We start from the raw sequence: 23,653 nt of genomic DNA, 5'->3' as shown, positions 1-23,653 counted from the left end.
AAAGTGATATTTATTTATATTCCAGTTACAGGATAGGAAAGTTTCAAGATTAAATTAAATGTATTTAAGTGACAAATCTGTATACCAATGTATAGCCTCTCACATTTACAGATTTGAAATCTCATCACCATAACAAATGCCTTTACTTCCTCTCTGCTAAAATCCTCCAGGATGCATTTCATCTCTCCTTTACTTTTAACACCTTTTTCTACAGCCCTCTCAAAAGGCTAAGACCAGGTCTGCATACCAATACTACAGAATGTTGCTGTCCCTCTTCACCCATCATTCAGAAGTGCAACTAGCACCACCTTTCCCCCCTTCCTATTAATTTTTGGGATCCAATTATTCAAAGTATACCTTTTTTTGCAGTGCAAGTAATTTTTGCCAAGTAGTTAACATTTAGTTTAGCTGTTAAAATGAGAACACACACAAAAATTTCAGATACCATATTCTTTTGCGTAAAAAAAAGATTGAAGTGAGTAGATACTGAATATTCAGAGTGGTAGCTGAGTTAGTCTGTAACTGGAAAAACTTAAACAAGAAATAGTCTTGTAGTACTATGGCATGTAAATGGCAGCATGAGCTTTCGTGGGTACAACCCATTTCTAAATAGTATGTGTGTCCCAACTAAGACCAAACAGAAAAGACAAAACTTTCAGAAAGTTGGAAATGCATCATTTTGATATGATCTCTCTCATGGAGGTGGTTGAAAAATACAGGACTTGACACTTCAAAAAGAAACAAGGTTGGATTTTCTGCAAAAACATTTACAAAAAAAAATCCATTCTTCTATGAGCTCTACTCTTATATTCTTCCCCTTATCTATTAGGAAATGCATATATGGACGGGGTTTCCAAGATCCTGTTGAAAGGCCTCATTCTGTTACTATTGTTAGCGAATACATATCTGGCAAACTTCAAGACTGAAAGGAGTATTACTTTTGCTTTTTCTTTATCTCCATCCAACTGAAAACCAAAGTCACAAAACAAGAAGATTCTACTGACTACTAAATTCTGGAAGACCTGTCCTTTTATACTTCTATAATTCACAAGTTCGCAGCAAAATGTGTGCTTTTCAAGCAACATCTCCACTCCATTTTAGAAACCTTATGTTCTCTTAAGATTTTATATACAATATCTAAGGTGTTCTGGATCATTTCATGAAACAGGAAAAAGGTTAAACATGCAAAAATACTTTTATTTCCTACACTTACACTCACATTCACAGAAGAAATTTTTACATTAGTTTTTAATTAAACTTGTCTTCTCCTTTCCCCCAAAAAATAAAAGTCATAAGGGTGTAGAATGGTACATGAATTCATTTAAAGTGAAATACAAAAGTATTTAGCTGATACATAATATTGGTACACTGCATGCAAAACCAGCTTTTTAAATAAAATTTGTAATGCTAGTTTATGCAAAGCTTAAAAGATAAAAACTAATGAAAAATACCTTTTCTGATTGCTTACTTACTTTTAAATATGCAGCTGTCTCCTGGATGGAAAGATTTCTCTGAGTAGAGCTGCCACAGTCATGATCTCCTGGTAAAATTAAACTTTTGTTTATTTTGATCTATTCATGACTGTTATACAAACTAAAAAGTCCTCAAGGGCAAACTTAGAGTTAATGCAATCTACACAATCAAAGCATACTTGGAGGCACTACGTATTTAAAATAAGAATGTTGAGGAGACACACTTCTGGATGCTTTTGCTCCCAAACAAAAGCGTTTGCTCTGACTGCAACAACTATCAATTGTGATGCCACAAATAGGATTAGGATCTCATGTATTAAACAAAAAGCAAGAGCAGCAGCACATTTTTTTTAAAAACATTCAAATACTGGAAGTGAAATTACTACAAGTTTTCTAAATTGTCTTAAGTAGAGATATAAAATCCCAGTTAAAAAGTTTAACTGGTTAAACAGAATATTAAATATTACATTTAACTGGTTAACCAGGATCCCATAAAGCAGGAGGTGGCTACATGAGGTGTTGCAACATGAAGAGGCAGCAAGATGAAGCACTGAGTTCAGGAAATACATTTAAGCCTGTGCCTGGATGTATGCATTATGATAGAGTACTATATAATGAAACTTGCTTCATTATGCTGATCAAAGAAAGATACAAACTGATTAGTGAATTGTTTTAGTATCCTGTCACTGGCAAAAATGTATGTCTACCGTAAGCAAGACAGGACCTGCTGCAAGAGGAAGAATGCTCTTGTGAGGAAGTTACTGGAGCGGAACCCATGAGACGTTGGTTCTTTTGATGCCTTTTTCATAGCATTTCCACATGATCCTATGCTCTGGCGTTCAGCCTCATCTATATGGTTGTCTACAAAAATTGGTTTTTAATGTTTGACACACACTTATGCTATGCGGGTGCCACAGACATGTAAACAACAACAAAAAACCTCCATATTCATTGTAGAGTTTGAATGGTTGTAGTAAATAAGGCTTGGTATCACAAAATGAACAAATGTTACATACTGATTAAGCAGGATCCCATGTGTGAAAGCAGCTCCAGCCCTGCCAGTTAACCAGTAAGCATGACCTGGTTGACCAGTTACCCATTCATATCCCTATAAAAATATCTTCTACGGATGTTAAATGCATATAAGTAACCAACCATGTAACCACTGAAAATTTAAATGGTTACACTCAGGGTGACAGTCCGCACCCCAGGAGCCAGTGCGCATTGGGAAACTGCTTTTAAGCCGACTACTCTCACACACCAGGAACCTGCATGTTACCATGAACATTAACTGATGAACCCAAGTTCATCAGGTAACCAATTACACGGTTACACTTTCACATCCCTACATATATTTAAGTTTGAAATAGAATTTGATTGCTTTATTTAAGGAAGGGCCAGTACATGAAACAGTTCCACAGCTATTAACCAATACAAAAAAATTCAAACACGTCATGCAAGAAGACTGTTGGATGATTTATTACCATCTATATTTAATAATGGGCTCTTCAAACTAGTAAAAAAAAAGTATAACAATCTAATGGCTAGAAGTTGAAGCTAAACAAATTCCAACTAGAAATAAGGTTTAAGTTCCTAAAAAATATCTACCAAGGATTCTCCATCATTGACAAAGTTTAAATCAAGATTGGGTGTTTTTTTCACTGAAAGATATAGTCTGAATTATTTTAGGGAAAGTTGTACAGCCTATGCTATCTATGCCAAAAGATTAGATGATTACAATGGTCTCTTCTGGCCTTAGAATCTTTTAATCCTGCTGAATGAAGCCTTAGGGTACGCCTAGACTACATGCCTCTGTCGCCAGAAGCATGTAGATTAGGCTACCAGACATAGGAAAATGAAGCGGCAATTTAAATAATCGCCGCTTCATTTAAATTTACATGGCTGCCGCGCTGAGCCGATAAACAGCTGATCAGCTGTTTGTCGGCACAGCGCGATAGTCTGGACGCGCGGGTGGCAACATCAAAGGTATTTGTCGACCACCCAGGTATACCTCATCCCAGGAGGCATACAGGGGTGGTCGACAAATACCTTTGATGTCGACACCCGCGCGTCCAGACTATCACGCTGAGCCGACAAACAGCTGATCAGCTGTTTATCGGCTCAGCGCGGCAGCCATGTAAATTTAAATGAAGCGGCGATTATTTAAATTGCCGCTTCATTTTCCTATGTCTGGTAGCCTAATCTACATGCCTCTGGCGACAGAGGCATGTAGTCTAGACGTACCCTTAGAGCAGGGGTGGGCAAGAAGTTACTAGCAAGCCAAATCCGGCCCACCAAGCTGCTGGATCTGGCCCGCAGCCAACTCACCGGCACCCGTACTATACAGAAGCTGTAGCCGTTTTAAACAGGAAGCTAATTGCTATGCAGTATAGGCAGAGAGGAGAAAGCGTCACGCACTGTTCCCACCCCTCGCAAAGTCTTCCAGCTTATTGGCCAGTTTCCCGACAATAGGAGTTGAGAAATTTTGCTGAAAGTAGCAAATGAAGCCTCCTCAACCCCCACACCCGAGTTCCCTGTGCTAGAGCAGAGCCACGTGGAGCGGCTGCCCAAACACAGGCAAGGAGTCTGCAGAGCTGCTGACTGGGGGCTGCCTAGGTAAGTGCATCCCAGCCACAGCCTGCCTCTGGCACCCCAGCCCCTATCCATCCTCCCACATACTACCTGCCCCAGGCCACCACCCAAAACACCTCTATATCCCTTTCCCTACCTACCCCACATCACAACTCCCTTACAGACCCTGCACTCCCTCCTATATCGCTTCCTGCACCCATAATCCTTCCTGGACCCTTCACTCCAAGTCCTTTCCCCAGATCATAACCCCCTCCTTCACCTAAACTCCCTCTCACACCCCCATACGCCCTTATGCACTCCAGTCCTCTATCCCAAGCGCCATCCTGCATCCCATCTGCTGTCCCCCCTCCACAGAAGTGCCCTTGACCACTTACCAAAATCTTGGGAGGGCCCCTCGCATTAAAATTATTACCCACTCCTGCCTTAGAGTATTGACATTTAAAAAAAAAAAAGGGTTAAATGCTTCAAAAGACAGCTTATGCAATCTTGTACTTCTAATTTCCCTATTTCACAGTATATGAATAGCTCCCAGTGATTTCAGAGGTAAGTAATTTGCAACTTGCAGCTAAGAACCAGGGCTCTGATTTTATCTATTACTACAACATTGACTCTGTGTACGTGTGTGCGCGCGCGCGTGCATGCATTATTTATATACTGTCAATATTCTTTTTTTTTTCCAAAAAACCTTACCTGCTACTTGTGCCAATCTATCATGAAGTTTATATAAGCCATTCATCGTGAGATTTGTTTTATTTACCTGAAATTTAAAAAGCTGGTTAACATTAAGATAATTAACAACTTCACAAGAGAAATTAATTTTTCATCTATTCAGAACTTCAAGCTGTTTACAACAAAACAATATTTTATCTACACAATTAGGTAAGATTGCCAAAATAGCGCAGGTAACCAATTCTGCATTTATCTGTATCCATTCGAGGTGTAGTCTCTCATTAAGCTAGGTCAGACAGTTCTAGAAGTTAAAGAGGGAAATTATAGGAAACAGATTTATAATTTAGCTGGTTTAACTGTTCTCTCCAGTACCACACAGAGGGGAGAAAAGAGGGCTGCTTCAGTCAGGACACCAGAGCAACCTCTCTCTGCGGCAGTCTCAAGCGGGAACAACCCCCACCCCCTACTCATGCCCCTTTAATCAGTTAAACAGTTAAGCAGTATGGTTAACCAGTTAGCCAACTAAATGGGATTGTACTTCCCTATTCTCTCTCAAATAGTACTAAAGCAATGTTTCAGATTGGTCTTAATGGGTATTATAAACTTGGAGGTTCTAACTTAAAAAAAAAGAACGGTTACTTACCTGTAACTGTTGTTCTTCGAGATGTGTTGCTCATGTCCATTCGAAGTAGGTGTGCGCACCGCGTCTTCCAGAGCGTTTTCCCTAGCGGTACCCGTAGCGCCAGCAGGGCGCCCTCTGGAGTGGCGCCACCATGGCGGGGCATAAGTACCCCTGCAGGCGCTGCCCCACCTCAGTTCCTTCTTGCCGGACACTCCGACGAAGGGGAGGTAGGGTGGGAGTCGAATGGACATGAGCAACACATCTCAAAGAACAACAGTTACAGATAAGTAACCGTTCTTTTCTTCTTCGAGTGGTTGCTCATGTCCATTCGAAGTAGGTGACTACCAAGCTAACCCCATGGAGGAGGGGTCGGAGCAGTGATACCACCAGAGTCATGAAGTGAGGTGAACAATAAAATGATTTAGGCACCACTGATAAGGCACCACTTAAGAACAAAAGACAACCAGAAACATATTTACATCACAGATTCGAGGACTGCAGAGCCCACCCTTGCATCCTCCCTGGCCTGCTGAGGTAGCGCATAGTGTGTTGCAAACGTGAGAAGGGAAGACCAGGTGACTGCCCTGCAAATTTCTGTGATCGGTACCTGGGCACCAAAGGCCACCGAGGACACCTGCGCCCTGGTGGAGTGTGCCTTCACCCTGGGTGGGGTTTTACCAGCCAGGTGATAGCATTCTGTGATGCACTGCACCATCCATCTTGATAGCCTTTGCGTGGAAATAGGCGACCCTTTCACCCTGTCCCCAAATGCAATAAACAACTGTTGTGATTTACGGAATGGCTTGGTCCTATCAATGTACAACGCCAGCGCCCGCTTGGCATCCAAGGAGTGCAGAACCCGCTCCTTAGGAGGCGTGAGGTTTTGGGGGAAAAAAAACGGGAGATAAATCTCCTGGGACAGGTGGAATGGTGATACCACCTTCGGGAGGAAGGCTGGATGAGGCCGTAGCCTTACATTGTTATGGGAAAAAACAAGGTAGGGCGGGTCTACAGTTAGCGCCCTTAGTTCCGACAGCCTTCAAGCCGATGTAATGGCCACTATGAAAGCAACCTTCAATGAAAGGTGCAGCAGGGAACACGTGGCCAGCGGTTCAAAGGGAGGTAGCATAAGCCTGTGGAGGACCACGTTAAGGTCCCAGGCGGGAAGCGGGGCCCTCACCGAGGGGTACAGCTTTTCCAGGCCAGTAAGAAACCGTTTAACCACCGGGTTAGAAAAAAGGGAGACTCCTGCCATACCAACATGGAAGGCGGAAAGAGATGCCACATGGACTTTGATAGAAGAGAAAGATAGGCCACTAGACCGAAGCTGGAAAAGGTAGTCAAGAATAGTTGGAATAGGAGCCAAGGACGGGTGTACTCCTCTCCGGGACACCCAAGACGAGAAGCGCCGCCACTTGGCAGTGTACAACCGTCTAGTAAAGGGTTTCTTGCTACTGAGGAGAACCATCTGAACCTCTTGGGAACATTCCCTTTCAGGTTGGTTCAACCACGGATAAACCATGCCATTAGGTGGAAAGACTGGAGATCCGGGTGAACCATGATCCCCTCGCCCCAGGGTTGAGTTAGCAGATCCCGTACTAGAGGGAGTGCTATTGGGTCCTGGACAAGCATGTCCTCCAGGATGGGGAACCAGAACTGTCTGGGCCACCTGGGGGCTATGAGAATGATCGAGGACCAGAATGTCCTTGCCCTGGTCAATACCCTGGAAATTAGGGGAAACGGGGGAAAGGCATAGAGAATGCCCTCTGGCCACACGGTCGTCAGGGCATCCCCCAGGGAATATTTCCCCAGCCCCAGCAGGGAGCAGTAGGTTCTGCATTTGGCATTGCTTGCCGAGGCGAACAGGTCTAGGTGGGGATAACCCCACCTGCGGAAAACCTGGCGGAGAGCAGAGTTCTTGAGGGTCCACTCATAGGCTCCAAAGGATCTGCTCAGCGTGTCCGCTAGCAGGTTTTTGTACCCCGGGAGGTATTCCGCTTGAGGTGTGATACCGTGCGCGACACACAAATGCCAAAGTTGCAGGGCCTCTTTGCAGAGGGGAGGTGATCGCGCCCCACCCTGCTTGTTGAGGTAAAAAAACCGCCGCTGTGTTGTCCATACGAACCAGGATTGAGCGGTGGGCGAGCCTTGGCAGGAAGGCTTCGCAGGCTTGCCTCACCGCCCACAATTCCCGGACGTTTATGTGTAGGGCTCGCTCGGTGGGGGACCAAAGGCCTTGAGTTCTGTGTCGCCCCAGGTGCGCTCCCCAGCCCAGGTCGGATGCATCGGTGACCAGTGTCAGGGAGGGGTATTGAAAGGGACCCCACTGCGTACCACAGATTCCTGGGTCCACCATAGGAGGGAGTCCAGAATTTCTTTGGGCATCATAATTATCGAGTCCCAAAGACCCCTGGACTGGCTGAAGGCCCTCGCCAACCATGCCTATATGGGTCTCATCCGCAATCTGGCATGGCGGACCGTGTAGGTACACGCCGCCATATGCCCTAGGAGCCTGGAGCAGACCCGAGGGGTCGTTATAGGGGACCGGGTTAGCCCCGAGATCAGCTCCACTATGGAGAGGAACCTGCTCTTGGGCAGGAACGCCCTTGCCACCCTGGAATCGAGGAAGACTCCCACAAATTTGATCTGTTGCGAGGAAGTCAGGGATGACTTCGACATTTATCAGGAGTCCTAGCATTAGGAAAAGAGCTCGTGAGTGCCACGTGAGCTTCTACCTGCCCGTACGAGCGACCTCAGATCAACCAGTCGTCGAGGTACGGAAACACGTGCACTCCTTGTTTGCGGAGATATGCAGCAACCACTGCCATACATTTCGTGAATACCCTCGGTGCCGTACATAAACCAAAAGGGAGCACCGTAAACTGAAAATGGTACTGACCCACCATAAACCTGAGGAACCTCCTGTGGCTGGGTCTGATGGCCCCATGGAAGTACGCGTCCTTGAGGTCGAGAGTCGCGTACCCGTCTCCTAACTGTAGCACTGGGATGACCGATGCCAAGGTCACCATTCTGAACTTGTGTTTTACAACTGCCTTGTTTAGATCTCGGAGGTCCAAGATGGGGCGGACCCCTCCCTTTGGTTTGGGGACAACAAAATAACGGGAGTAAAAACCCCTTCCTCGCAGCTGCGGAGGAACCTCCTCTATCGCTCCTTTTTCAAGGAGCGCAGACACCTCCTGACAGAGGATGTGTACGTGAGGAGTGTCCCTTACTAGAGACGGCGAAGGGGGATTTGAGGGCGGCTGGCCTAGGAATGGGATAGAATAGCCTCCACTTACAATGTTCGGAACCCAGGCATCTGAAGTTATTATGGCCCAAGCATGGGCAAAAAGGGAAAGCCTGGCCCCAAACAGGGGGCCAGGGCAGGAGATTGGTACGTGACTCTCGAACGAGGCGTCAAAACTGAGGCTTGCCCTGATGGGAAGGACCGTGAGGACCTCCACACTGGGTATCGGTCCTGGGGCGATGACGTCGACCCCATGCCCCCTGAGGGTGCGCAGCCGCCCCGGAACCTCCACTGGAGGCCCGGAGACGGCGCCTCCAGTAATCCCCACGGGGAACCTGGGGCTGCGCCCTTCCCTGCTGCCTATAGGGCAGCTGTCGCCGCTGTGGGGCCAGCGTGTGGATGCGCAAGGACTTTAGGGTGGACCTTGTGTCCTTCAGGGTATGGAGCCTAGAGTCAGTGTGCTCCGAGAACAGATCTTTGCCCTCAAAGGGCAAGTCCTGAATTGTGTGCTGCACATCCGGGGGAATTCCTGAGACGTGGAGCCATGCCCCCCGACGCATAACGACACCAGTTGCCATCGTGCAGGCCGCTGAATCCACGGTGTCAAGAGCCGCTTGGAGAGGAGTTCGCGAGCTGACTTTACCCTCTGAGGCAACAGCCGCGAACTCCTGGTGGTCCTCCACAGGGAGTCTGTCTCGGAACTTTTCGACAGCCTGCCAGGTGTTAAAGGCATACCTACTCAGCATCGCCTGCTGGTTTGCGATGCGGAGTTGTAACGCCCCCCCCCCCCCCCCCCCGTGGCGTAAACCTTACGGCCCAACAGGTCCAGCCGCTTAGGCTCCCTAGCCTTTGGAGAAGGACCCGGCTGAGGGAGTCTTTCCTTTTGGGGCCTGGCCTGCATGACCAAGGACCCAGGGGTGGGTTGTGAGTACAGGTAATCATGCCCCGAGTTTGGGACGTAATAACGCCTCTTGACCCCTTTTAAGGTAGGGGTCAAGGTTGCCGGCGTTTGCCACAGGGCGTTAGTAATCTTTGATACCGTTTTGTTAAGCGGTAAGGCCAATCGCGCAGGCACATCTTCTGTGAGGATATCCACCATTGGATCCGTGTCCTCGATGAGAGGCTCCACCGGAACGGCCAAGTTGGCAGCCATGCAGCGGAGGAAGTCCTGGTGCGTGCAGGCATCCATTGACGGCAGACTCGGTGCAGGGTCTGCTAATGCTTTGTCTGGGGATGACGATGACGACGACTCCTGAAGTGTCACAGGAACAGTTGTCGCCAACTGCGGAGCCGACTGGGTAGCTCGCGCTCCCAATAGGTCCACCTCCGGTGCCAGTAGTTGCGGTGCCGCTGGATCGGATTGAGGTGCCCGGAGAGGGGAGGGAGGGGCTCGGGATAGGCACGCAGACGATTGGGAACGGTGCCCTGAAGTCCCCGACCCCAGAGAAGGAGGCATCTGACCCTGACGGTAGGCCCATGGGGTCCAGAAAGGCCACTGTGGGTGCGGAGGCCACGTTTGTTGAGTGTGGTCCCTCCTATGTCTGGACCTGGACCTATGGGTCGAGGATGCCCGAGCAGCATCCGAGTCCGAGGAATAATCGGACTCGGGCCAGGGTGGAGCCAATGAAGAAAACGGGGCAAACCTTGCCATTGACTCGGGCTTACCTGCATGAGTACGTCATGGCCGCACTAACTGTGGGGCCGGGGAGCCCATGCCCTGTGTCAGAAGGTTCACTGACAGTTGCGGCACCGGGGGACCCAGACCCGGTACCGAGGGTTCTACGGCACCTAGTAGCAACCCGGTGCCGGTTGAGTTGCGGCCGGCGGTTGCGGCACCGGGATACCCAGGCCCGGTGCCTGACAAGACCACTGCGTCGATGCCGGTGCAGCTGAAGGCACGGAGACGGACGCCGGTTCCTGGGTGACCTCCATGGAGAAGAGAGATGTCTGAGTGGACTCCACATGGCTACTCAGATACAGCACCGGCACCGCCAGGCGGGGAGCTGGGAAGGAGCTCAACTGCAGCGAAGTTCGCACACGATTGGAAGCTCCCTGAGAGTGACGGTTTGGTGTCGAGACGGGTGCCGAAGTAGCGATCAGTACGGACCCCACATAGGGTGGTCCCAACGCACAAGTAACTTTAGCATGCCGACCTGGGCCATGCTGGGGCGAAGCCGTAGCCAGCCGAGCCTCCGATGATGGTGACCTCGACCCTTCCGAGTCCACCGAGGATGGAGGGGAGGTCGTGAGGCTAATAAGGTCCTGCGCAGCCTCGAACATATCCGGCGTGGACAGGTGATGTGGAGGCAGGCGACCAGGACTACCTAAGCCTCCCCGGCGCCGATGGTGCGGAGGGGACGATACGCGCACCAGAGAGCCCACAGTGCAGTGCCCAACCGATGTTGTCTTCTTCGAAGGGGACCTTCCCCGGGATTTCTTCACTCTCTTAGTCGGAGGAGAGTGTGACCGGTGCCGAGAACTCGCCGCCGACTCGCGGTGCCGGTGAGGGGCCTCCCGCGTGGAAGCCGGTGCGCTGCGCACCACAGGCTGTTCCGGCGGCACCAGTTGAAGCGCTGTCTCCATGAGGCAAAGTTTCAGGAGGGAAACCCTTTCTTTTCTGGTACGGGGCTTAAAGGACTTGCTATTGCCTGTAAGATCTGCCAGATGATTCTCACCCAAACACTTAAGACAGCTGTCGTGTGGGTCGCCCCTGGGCATAAACTTCCCGCAGTCAGCACACGTTCTGAAGCCTTGCGGCCCTGGCATTCCTTACCCCCAAGGGGGAAGGAACAAAGCAAAGAACCTAACTATCTAACTGTGAGAACTATTTACAAACGAATGTGAGAACTGGAACCATTAACTAATTAAGTAGACTGGAGATATGGAGACGCTCCAACGACCGTTGCTGCGGTAAGAAGGAACTGAGGTGGGGGCAGTGCTGGCAGGGGTACTTATGCCCCGCCATGGCGGCGCCACTCCAGAGGGCGCCCTGCCGGCGCTACGGGTACCGCTAGGGAAAACGCTCCGGAAGACGCGGTGCACACGGTGTGCACACCTACTTCGAATGGACATGAGCAACCACTCGAAGAAGAAAAATATTAAACAAAGCTCCTGGAAACTGGTACTCATTAAAGGTACTATGACACTTTAAGCAAAACTAGATATGTTACACCATCCTAGCTGAACTTCTTTTCAATTATGTTCTATCCGTATGAAATTCAGGCTAAAGTTAGACTTTTGGAAAGGCCAAAACAAAAACTCATTATATTATCTACCCTCATTCTTGACTAGCTCACTTTCCATGAAAGAAAGCTGTAGAATCCAAAGGGTAAAGGTAAAAAGACAATTTGAACAATGCACTAGACTAGGAGTCAGGAACAGAGAATAATGCAAACTAAGTAGTGAATTATTCTAGTACCTCCTGTGACTGTAGGTATGTCCCATTTTTTTGTGACTTTACACAAACACTTTATATCAGACATTTCTTTTATCTGCACAATGGTGTTAATAGCTCCTTTACAGGACTACTATGAGGTTTAATTATTGGTGCTTTTACAGTCCTTTGCAGTTCTCAGATAGAAGGCACACTTTAGAAGGCTAAATATTTAAGTGGTCACTAAACACTTTCAATAACATTCTTCTCTAGCATAAGACTTTTATTAGCTACTTAAACTGAAAATATTATGGTGTTGAACAGATAAGCAGCAATTAGCTCAGGTTTAGGAGGTTCAGAGAAGGATTTCATATTTTTGTACATTGCTTGCAACAGAACACAAGTTTTTCTATCCTTCAGTCTCAGTTTTTCAAATCTGAATTAGTTTAATGAAGGAGAAATACATTCAGATACTTAGATTCTCTCTCTCCTACGTCAGACACAAATCTCAGCATCTAGGTGACCAGTTAGTGACTTCCACCAATTCAAAGAGATTTAAATACTTAAGTTCCTGCAGTTTACAGTAAAATCATCATTCACATCCAAAATAAAAAAAGTATTGGACTGCAGAATTCAGCCACAGTAGTGGCTGCATTTCAAAGGTCTGTGTGGTGTAGTATCTCATCACAGAAATAGATCAAAAGGCTATGCAGTCAAAACTGTTCAGATTCATTCCTCTGGATAAAATGTTCTACTAGAAGGAGTTACTTGTCAGTAGTTGCATATATTATATCTGTGCATCTCCACTTGCAGGATGGAAGCTGTGTAATAGCTCCGAACTATTTAGAGGAAAAAAAAGCATCTATTAGGGTCAACCAAGCTCTCCTGTGTAGTCTGAACACTGAGAACCAACTCTGTGCTATGATAAAATGAAAGAAACAGGAGACTCTAAAGACACCAAGAGTAAGTAGCATATTGGTAGCTTATTGGTTTTGTGTAAGCCATATAAGTAACTTTTCTTGTTTCTGCTATGATTACCTCAGAGGAAATCACCTCTCTTCCCAGGACATACAACTGCAGATGTAGTCCATGGAGGCCCCTGAGCTGAATGAAGCCCCTTTGGCATTGAGGGAGGAAGTAACAGTTGGCAGTGCTGTTATGGCCCTAGACATGTAACAGTCCAGCTTTAAGACTGAAGAGTGTCAAACCTTCCAGAGAATATTTTCTGGAAAACCAAGTTTGTCAGTCTTCAGGGCATGCCTCAATGCACACCTTTCTTCATTGATCATACAGAGATTGACACCATTAGGCAGGGATGGGTGTAGGACTCTGGTAATTAATTTCAGTTAGAGTCTTCTTGTTGCTGTAGGTGAACGTAATAGATTTTAATTTATTTGATAAAAATATTGTTAAGTGTACCCAAAACAATAGCTTTGGAGTTCTTTTATTACACTTTGTATACATATAAATCATATTTCATGAATATTTTATTAGTAGGTCCCTAGATGAACACTTGAAGAGATTAAACAAGACTGAAAACATTTTTCTAAATACTCATGACAGTGGGAAGCCAAATAAACTATGGAAGGCCTACCATTGTCAGTTGTAGTGGAGATTTGTTCAGTACCTTGTTAAAGTACTCTAGTTTCACTGAAGCATGCATTAAGAAGCGCTCTATGCCAAAGAAAGGCAATTCTTGAAGCAATGAAGGTATGGAACACAAAAGTTAAGACTATCATCATTGCTAGAACTCTTAAATGCAGTCACAGTGCAAGATTCATATAGACAGCAGCAGCCGCAGCCTGAATTGAAATCACATTTAATTCACAAAAGACTAATTTAGATGTATTGTGTCCAGTTTTTGGGCACCACATTTCAAGAAAGATGTGGAGAAACTGGAGAGGGTCCAGAGAAGAGCAACAAGAATGATTAAAGGTCTAGAGAACATGACCTATGAAGGAAGGCTGAAAAAATTGGGTTTGTTTAGTTTAGAAAAGAAAAGGTTGAGGGGGGGACATGATAGCAGTTCTCAGGTATCTAAAAAGCGTCATGAGGAGGAGGGAGAAAACATGTTCATCTTGGCCTCTGAGGATAGATCAAGAAGCAATGGTCTTAAACTGCAGCAAGGGAGGCTTAGGTTGGACATTAGGAAAAAGTTTCTAACTGTCAGGGTAGTCAAACACTGGAATAAATTGCCCAGGGAGGTTGTGGAAACTCCAGCTCTGGAGATATTTAAGAGTAGGTTAGATAAATGTCTATCAGAGATGGTCTAGACAGTATTTGGTCCTGCCATGAGGGCAGTGGACTGGACTCGATGACCTATTAAGGTCCCTTCCAGTCCTAGTATTCTATGATTTGCATAATGTGCAATGATTGAGTGTCTTGTTGGCTTTATTCAACAACCACAAACTAAAACTTCGAGGATCAAAGAATAATAGTAACCACAATATTTGATAAAGGTTATGAAGAGAAAGTGTAATTTATTCAAGAACACTGGCACTGGAAAGTTAAAATACTTCTCTTCATTGACTAAACGTCTGAAAAATTCAGCATTTCTGGGGCCATGTAATGCACTAGCCATTTAGATGCAATCAGGAATCTTACCAGGCATTTAGAATCTTCTAGCTAGAAAACATGTAACTATCCAAGAGTCACACAGGATCAAAATACATTCAAATACCAGATTTTAAAAAGTTTTACCTCAACAACCTGGAGATGGAGATAGTCAACTTCCTAGAGAACATTTTATTTAAAACCAAATTTGTTTCCATCATTTCAAATAAGGAAAATAGCAAACAAAAAAGAAAAAAAACTTACTAACAAAGTTTTGAAAGCTTAGAACATACTGTTCAAATCTTTTGTTTCTATGGGGAAAAGAAGCCACTCATAACTTTGTAGTGTAGATGTAGCCCTGCAATAGAATAATGTAGCTGGAGTCGACATACCTTAAATCACATTGCTGTGGGCTCTACACTGCAGAGGACTCAACAGGAGAAATTTTCCTGTTGACTTACTCTACCCAGGACAAGAAGAGTAAAGGAACTGGATCAGAGAGCACTCTGAAGTCAACTTGGTAGGTCTTACATAAACCCACTAAATTTATCACTAGTGAATCACAGAGCTCAATCCGTCCTCTAGTGTAGATGTACGCTGAATGACCATTTGCTCAAGGTACTTGTGAGAACTGTTTTCATGAATCAACTTAATGTCTGACAATATCAGCTAACAAATTATGTGGATTAGAAGGGAGTATGGAAGGGAACTGGATAGCATAATCCATAATGACAGCCATAGTAATTCTACTCCACGCTAGAAGGAAAATGACAAGATTCCCAGAAGGAAAGGGAAAAGTATAAGGAACAGGATAAACTAAAAATTGGTTCTTAAGTTGTCTGTCAAATCTGATGCCCAGGAGACTATAATGTCAAAAGAATCACCTCTTCCTGCAGCACTTATGAGACTTTCTAACCTTGTGGGGAAAACTTGACATTGTGGGATATTGTCTTTCAACTCAATCTTCTTGGAAGAAGGCATTCTATCAGAGACCTGGTTGCCAACTTCATGTTACAAAGACCTCAGAATGGGTCCACTCAGAAACTGATAACCCAATTCTCTAGATGAAGTCAATAACATGATGTAAGAAAAACAATGTGGAATAGCGGGACAAATTCTCTTTAGTGAAAACCAATTTCTGAAGCCCTTCCTTAAGAACAAAGACCAAAGAGTTAGTAGAAGAATTGAATCTCCTGATATTTCATATAGGGTTTCCCCCTCCCCCTAACTTTAGAACACTATCCAATAAGATTGGGTTTTGTGGAACTTAAAAACTAGTACAGTTATTTACAGGATTTTACAACATGGCAGAATTGTTTTATATTAAAAGCAATCTAAGATAATCTGGAAATAAACTTTACTGTTCAAGATTTTTAAAATACAAAAATTAAGACAGCATAGAGAAGACCACATTAATTTTGTACATTCTTTCAATCACATTTGCTTTAGTTATAATTCAAGTAGCATTTTTAAACTAAGAATAGTTTTAGGTCCTAGGTCTTGCAGTAGTCCATTTATGTAAACATTAGAGATGCTTACAGGACAGTGAAAAAATTAAATAAGACATAATGACCTCTGCTAGAAGTATACAATACATTACAAAATTTCACATACTTTAGCAGCTATTGGTATTTGCATCAATGTCATACAAACATCTAACAAAACATAAATCCATGATTTTACTTACTTGTATTTTAAGCTGCTCAATCAAGGGATTTTCAACTATTAAGGGTAAAAAAAACACGTTTCATTAGTTTACTCACTGGCTTGTAAATGATAAGAAAATATATTCATATTAGTTAATTATAATATTAATATTATAGTCCATTAATATTATAGTCTTAGCACAACATTTCATAGTGTATAAAGTTAACTATATAAATATTTTTAGGAAAAAGTACACCTCTTTAAATGTATGCTAAATGAAGATCAGAGAGCTACAACAGCAGCTTACTGCACTAAGATTCAAATTCTGTGTAATTAAATCCCAGCAGTTAGGACCTATAATTAGCAACATAACTATTTAAATTGTTTTTAACAACCACTTCAATATGAATATAAAAATACAGAGTTATTTAGCAAACCCAAAACCAACTTCAAAAGTCATTCAAATATTACACTAACTGAATTTTGAGGAGCTAGGTATTTTCCACAGTATATAGTGTAATCGATGCAGGTGTATTTCAACATACATTCTTATTCAATGAAAATCCCTGCATAACATGATCTTTAAGAGAGACTACTTAAGAGTCTCAAATGAATAGGAAGTATAAGTCTGTTTACAACAGCAAGTAACACTTTTGACAGAATAATTTCCATGGTTCATTTAAGCTGCAGCTAAATCTGTTTATAACTTTAGAACCAGAAGAAGCTAATGCTAGACAAATTAGAAACGGAAACAAAGGGCAAATGTTTAGCATACAACAGGCAAGGGATATGGTGGATTTCCCATCACTTGAGATCTTTAAAGAGTCCAAAGTATAAAACAGGATTACTCAAGTGTGTAAACTGCAATGTTTCTGCTTTTTAAAAATATGACATCACTTGGTTTCAAAATCTAAATTTTTATTTAAAAGTGAAGTCAAGACTCTGGACCTGTTTGCAGACTTTAAAGATATTAGCAAAAATCAAATTGATGCAACCCTTTCTGCCTATGTCTGTCAACATCTGTCTTCTGGAATTTGTTAACAGCCCCCATTCATACCTGAAGTTCAATGGTAATTACAAGTGTGAAAATTAGCTATTTTACTACTAATGATTTTAGGAAAAACAGTGTTAATGTTCGGTCATTGTTCGATTTTGTGGCAAAATAGAGTATAGTAGGGCAACTAGTTCAAGTCAAGCATTTCTGAATCAAGAAACAAGAAATTCAAATCCCTATGACTGAAAAAGTGACTGCTGCTCCTGCCCAAGAGAGGAAGGATGGGTGAATGAAAAAAACAAAGCAAAACTAAAACAAAACCCAGAGATAGAGAATACATCACATGTTCAACTGCAAAAGCCTCAACTGCCTTGTAAATACTAGAAAATAAGGCCTGGTCTACACTACGAGTTTAGGCTGAACTTATCCACAGTAAGTCGATTTTCTAAACAATGTGTCCACACCACTAATCCGGTTATGCTAAGAGCCATTAAAGTCAATTTCAGTACTCCTGCTTTTCACCAGTAGCAACAATAAACTTGAACTTGCATGCTCAACTCTATGGCAGTGCAGACGTAGTGCTGTGAAAGTTGACATTCCTGGCCATCACGAGGTGTCCCACAGTGCCCCTGCTATGACCGCTCTGGCCAGGACTTTCAAATCTGCTGCTCTTCAAGTACAAAAGGAAAGCCCCAGGAAAATCTGAATTTTGTATCCTTAGTGGTCAGCTGACCTCAGAGCAGGCAGCACACTTGATCATGAATGCCAGGGCTGCAAACAAGCACCAGAATGGAGTGTGCAGGAGATCCAGGATCTCATTGCTGAGTGGGGGTGAAGAATCAGTTCAGGCAGATCTGCAAACCAGCAAAAGAAACACTGATATCTTCGCCAAGATCACAAACAGGATGGTGGAAAAAAGAATACACCAGGGATACTCAGTGTGAAATGTCACATGAAAATAAAGGAACGTACTAGAAGACACTCCTATGAGAATCTGTGGTATTTGGGGAGGAGGGGGGGCAGGACCAGTTACCCAAGCCAGTCATTGGATTCCTCCAAAGACACTTCTCTGGCAGCCTCAGGCAGCACGATGGAAGACAGTGTAGATGAGGAAGGAGGAGGAGAATGATTAAGAGGAGAATGGGGCAACCAATCTCACTGACAGCCAGGACCTTTTTAATAACTTTGGAAACAATCTCACTGCCTGGTCCTGATGGCAGAGAGGGCACGTCTAGTGAGTTCACATTTTTAATCATGCTACAAGTGAGAGAAGGGATTTGGGTGTGATCTGAGACAGACACCGTGCCTACACATACAGGGGACACTGAAACAGTTCGTTAACTTGTCTGGAAATGGAGCGGGAATCCTCCCTGCACATCTCCATAAAGCTCTTATTGAAATACTCTGATCTTTCACAAGTTTCTGGGGAAGTCTGCCTTATTCCATCCTCTACAGTAGGACACCTTTCCACACCAAGCCAGCAGTAAGTAGTCTGGCATCATTGCAGCACAAGCTATTGCAGCATAAGGTCCAGGTTTCTGGCCACATTCTATCGCTGTTCCTTATCATTCTGTGCAATTCAGAGAAAACTGATACTGTACATGGCAGCCTGGATGAAGCACTGGAAGCTATGTACCTAATACCACCGCAGATTAGGTCTGTTTGCTCATCCCCAATAAAGCCTGGCTTGAGCTCCTGCCATGCCTGGACCTGCTCCCCACCCCACTACAGGCTCCTCAGTGTCCATGTGAGACACTGACATGTCATGCCCTGACTCCCTCCCCAGGCTCCTACAGGAAGGGAAAGTTGCACTCTTCTGGCAAACGGGGTGCCGGACACGAGCCCCTGCTCTGCCGCCACAACACCATGGCTTCCCTTTGCAAATGCAGATGCTTGCATAGCTGCAGGAGCTGCTATCTGCAAGCACTGTGTCACAGATGCTTTCAAAGCAGAAGCAAAAGACCGAGCACCAACCTATCCCTTACTATGCCTGCCACCAAACTGAGTCCAGCTGCTCCACAGAGATCTGTGGAGTACATGCTGCATAGCGGGCACTTAAAAGTATAATTTTGGCATTGTACACAATATATGCCTATTGTCTTGGACAGGTGTATGCTAAAGAGATTAGGTTCTGTGCTCCAAAACATATCTCCTATAAATTCTGCCCTTCACTTTTTGTTACAGGAGGTGCAACAGTGAGCCTGCTGCATGCTCCCCTGGGTCCTGCTCCTCCAACTGTTCTTCTAAGCACAGATCCGAAGGGGAAAAAAAAAGTAGGGATAACATGTTCAATAAGCAAATGTAAACTGCCCACGTGGGCAGAGAGTGATGAAGCGAGTGGAGGAAAACACTGCTGTAGGAGATGCAAGCAGTGTGAGGACACAAAAGTGAGCAGGGAACTCGAAGACAGAGGAGAAAATCTTGACGACCATGGTGGACTCACATGACAGCCGGATGCATGGGTACCTGCTCCAGGTCACATTGACCCACATTCACTCCTCACCACGTTCCATAGCCTTTTCTCCCAGGGCCTTAGAACGCAGGAGGGATGAGGTAGGGAGAGTCAAGGGCAGCCTCACACAACTGCCAGGGATGTGTCCCAGAACAAGAAGAAAGTTCTAGTTTCCAGCTTTCTGAAGAGACTGCAGCTCCTAAAGAGGTGTATGTCGTGCAACTTTCCCAACCACCCCATGTGGAGGTCAGTGAAATGGCCCTTGTGACCCACCAACATCTACAGCACCATCACGTAGTACCCCTTGTTATTTATGTACTCTTGTCCAGGTGTTCGGGTGCCAACATAGGGATGCGTGTACCATCTGTTGCCTCACCACAGTTAGGGAACCTCATCATGGCAAAGCCATCCACTATATCCTGCACATTTCCCAGAGTCGTTACCCTTCCTAGCAGAAGAGTATTGATTGCCTTGACTACTTGGATCACAGCAACCCCACTGTAGATTTACCCATTCCAAACTGATTCCCAAATGACCGGTAGCTGTCTGGCAAGCTTCCACAACTATCAGAGCAGATAGTCTGATATTGCTACATTTCAAGGCAGAGGGAAAGCAATTTGCAAACTTCCATGAAAGTGGCCTTACGCATGCTGATAGACCACATTGTAATACAATTATGGGGCTGTGTGCTTGTCTCACCGCAACAGAACCTGCTTTCCACTGAGTCAACAGGATCAAATGACATCATCATCTGCCAATCGCTTATCTCAAGGGCTTCACAGAAAAGTCTGTTCATGGCATCAAGATTCTTCCTCATTCCAACATATCCGGAATAGGCTCTGGACATACTGTAGCATAAGACGCAAGATGTTTGTTATGACTGCCACAGAACTTTGATGCTGAACAAGTTCCATGCGGAGTAGTGACATAAAAAAATCGTTTAAAAATTTAACTATGTAACCACTAAAAACCCTACTGGTTATGTGAGCTGCCTCCCCAGGAGTGGGACCGATAAGGGCTACCAGTTTTGCTGCTACAGCGAAGCTGCCTCCCTAGGGGCATGGCCACCATCAAATTCTTGTGTACAGTAGGAACATACACCTTAGACTTTACAAAAATTGAGTGTTCAAAAAAAAACTGACCGTAACAAATTCAACCTTATTTCATAGTGTAGACTGAGCTTTCAAAGACCTGATTGTCAGAAGTGCTGAGCCCAAATAACTTGAACGGAAGTGAACAGTTGCTCAAATACCTCTGAAAGGCAGGTTCTACATATGGTTCCCAAGCTCCCTTTATAGATGCAAACACTTTCAGACATTCCCTACTCAAGCATCAAAGACATCAGCTTGCCACAGCTTTCTAGATTGCATTTATTTACTCAATGAAACATATGGTGTACACTCAACATTTTAAATCTAAAGACCCTATGAAACTGAAATTAATATTAAACAAAACCAAAGAATATTTTAGTGATTGAACTAGTGTTTGGGTCAATGAGGAAGGAAAAGACAAATGCTGTGTGTTTCTATGCACTTTCCATGATTTAGGCTCAATTTGCTAGAGGGGACATGATGTCTTGACTAGGTATTTCCCTGTAAAAGCCCAGTACATTTTACCATTTCAGCCCTTGTAGGAGCCTGTAAAAAAATATGCAAGATTCTCCATGCTATAGTTTGCAATATTTTCATGCTTTCTAAGCCCTTCTTGCACAAAACCTGTTAATTGTTCCAATGCATGCAACGATCCAAATGGAGGAATTTAAGTTAATGTAATTTCATAATCCTCTCTAAATCTCTACATCACTGCATTCAGGTGAGTCCCACCATGTTTACAACTGCTCTAACATGTCCTCTGCAAGTTTACCAACACTTTACTCCAGTAGTTTTGAGTAGGGATGTTAAATTTCGATTAATTAGCTAATAAAGTAGTCGATGGAATTTCCATCGACTACTCAACTAGTCAATAAGGGGGATGCTCACTATCCCATGGCGCCCCTCCCTTTTGAAATATACAGGAGCTGCCCGCAGTTCTTGTACCTTTCAAAGGGAGAGACCCAGAGCAGCTCTTGCACATTTCAAAGAGAGAGGCAGCAGGTTCCCACACCAGCATTTGCTTATCCAGTAGTTGACTCTTGCTTACATCCCTAGTTTGGAGGACAAAGTTATAAACTGTCTGGCATGCTGACTACTTCTGTTCCGTTCAACCATAATACCAAAATGGCCAGGAACTATGTGGGGACTTTAGACCAGATTACCTGGGAAAGATAGCCAGTGCTACCCTCTTAGTTTCTTTTATTTTCTCATTTTTCAACTAAAACACAGGCACAAAACACAGGGAGTTGATTCCAATATGCTAAAATTAAATAAAAAACAGGGATCATGAGGCATGCTTCTTGCCCACCTTTTTCCCTGCTTCAAGTATGCACATGCATTGTTTGACCTGTGCGGGGGAGGGGGGGAATTGTCCTTTCATTGCTCTAAGTGCAGCACCTTCATGCTTAGGACCAGAAAAAAGTTAGAATTGCTTCTAACTGTGCTTTTACAGGAAGAACTGACAGCAAACTTTCCAATGTTGAAGCAGAGTTCCATATGCACTGGGAGGGAACAGGGAGCACAAGAGCACTCCAACTATTAGAGCATGTACCACTATTAAAAAGGTTCCAGGGGATATGCAGATGTTACCGTACACAACTATTTCCAGGTGAACAACCCTGATTTACTGACAAGTACCTTTTTCCCTATGGTCCTGTGCCTTGAGAACCTCTTGACCAAAGGCTTCAAATCTGTACTACTATTCCTGTCCCAAACCATGGCACAACCAATTTTCCAGACAATGTGAAATATGTGTATGGACTTTAGAGTACCAAGGAAAAAAAAGTTATCTTTTCAACAGAAGCTTCTCTCAACTGTAACTATGGTGAATCTAGACCTCCCATACCCAACAGGATGAATAAAAGAGCTGCTGATCTGTAACACACTGAAACACGTTAGCCAAAAAAAATTCTTACCTAGTTTCACAATCTTTAGATTTTTGAAGTAATTTTTAAATCCCAGATTCAGAAAGTGAAGTAATGTTTTCATTTCAATCAGCAATTTCTATTTTAAAAGTTGTCCAATCTTCTAGGCAAAAGATCCCATAGATTGCTAAAGCCAAATCAGTAATTATTCCAGCAAAAGGCAGCTCCAACTTGCAGCCATCTCCTATGATTTAAGCTTCAAAGTGAGATACTGAAGAAAGAGCAGTTTGCTCTAAGAGCCACAACAGCAATGCATCTGAAGAGAAGTGAGAATTGACACCATAAATTCCCCCTACCAAAATGAGAGAAAAATATCCCCTACTAATAAACTCCCCATCTGGCAGAGATGGGGTTAAAAAAAAAAGTGAGGAAAATCCCATTGTTTTTAGAGATGGTTTTTCTGCTAACTATTACCAATAAAAAGATACCCAAAACAAGCAGATGGCAACCTTTATACTAAAATTAATCTCTTCCCCTCCCCCCACGATCTCTGGAGTCTGTGGATCTTTTGCCCCTCTTGTCCTTTTTTCTGGTATGTTAATATTTTCCATCATTCCTTCACTTCTCCCATCCCAAAATAAGTGATCCCACCTGACAAAGACCCTAACTCTGAAGAAATCTTGACATCTCCTTTGAAAGTCTGTCAATACTTCTGCTTTGCTCAGCAGCTCACAACATGGAATTATTTCCCTCAAGAAACAAGTATCACTGTTACTAGCACTTGACAGAGGGAAGAAGGAACTGAATTTGATTCCAAACTTCTGAGTTGTGCCTAGACACACAGTGCCATTTTCTCATTTCCCTTCTTCCATTGTCTTCTCATCTCTGGAAATTCTACACATCTCTTCACAGAAATACCAGTATGATACAACCCTCCATATTGCACGTGTACGTACACACACACACACAAAAATATGTTGATTTTACACACAAACCAGAACAGCAATAAGACTACTACTAAAGTCTGTCATATATGTCTCATATATATATATATATATATATATATATATATATAT

At 44.2% G+C, this 23,653-nt stretch overlaps 1 protein-coding gene across 1 annotated transcript in view; it reads right to left on the bottom strand.

Annotated features, from left to right (window-relative positions):
* LEMD3 (LEM domain containing 3) overlaps positions 1 to 23,653 on the bottom strand; it is a 57,337-nt gene that overhangs the window by 22,732 nt on the left and 10,952 nt on the right. Inside the window, exons 2-4 of the mRNA XM_025188256.2 lie at positions 16,216 to 16,250; positions 4,755 to 4,821; positions 1,473 to 1,540 (exon numbers count right to left, since the gene is read on the bottom strand). Coding sequence (XP_025044041.2) covers positions 1,473 to 1,540; positions 4,755 to 4,821; positions 16,216 to 16,250 — 170 coding nt within the window. The remainder of the gene's footprint in view (positions 1 to 1,472; positions 1,541 to 4,754; positions 4,822 to 16,215; positions 16,251 to 23,653) is intronic.

The sequence above is a fragment of the Pelodiscus sinensis genome, chromosome 1 (genome assembly GCF_049634645.1).
Source record: "Pelodiscus sinensis isolate JC-2024 chromosome 1, ASM4963464v1, whole genome shotgun sequence".
Lineage (NCBI taxonomy): Eukaryota > Metazoa > Chordata > Testudines > Trionychidae > Pelodiscus > Pelodiscus sinensis.
The sequence above is the reverse complement of the archived record's forward strand: the minus strand, read 5'-3'. Positions and strand labels throughout refer to the sequence as shown.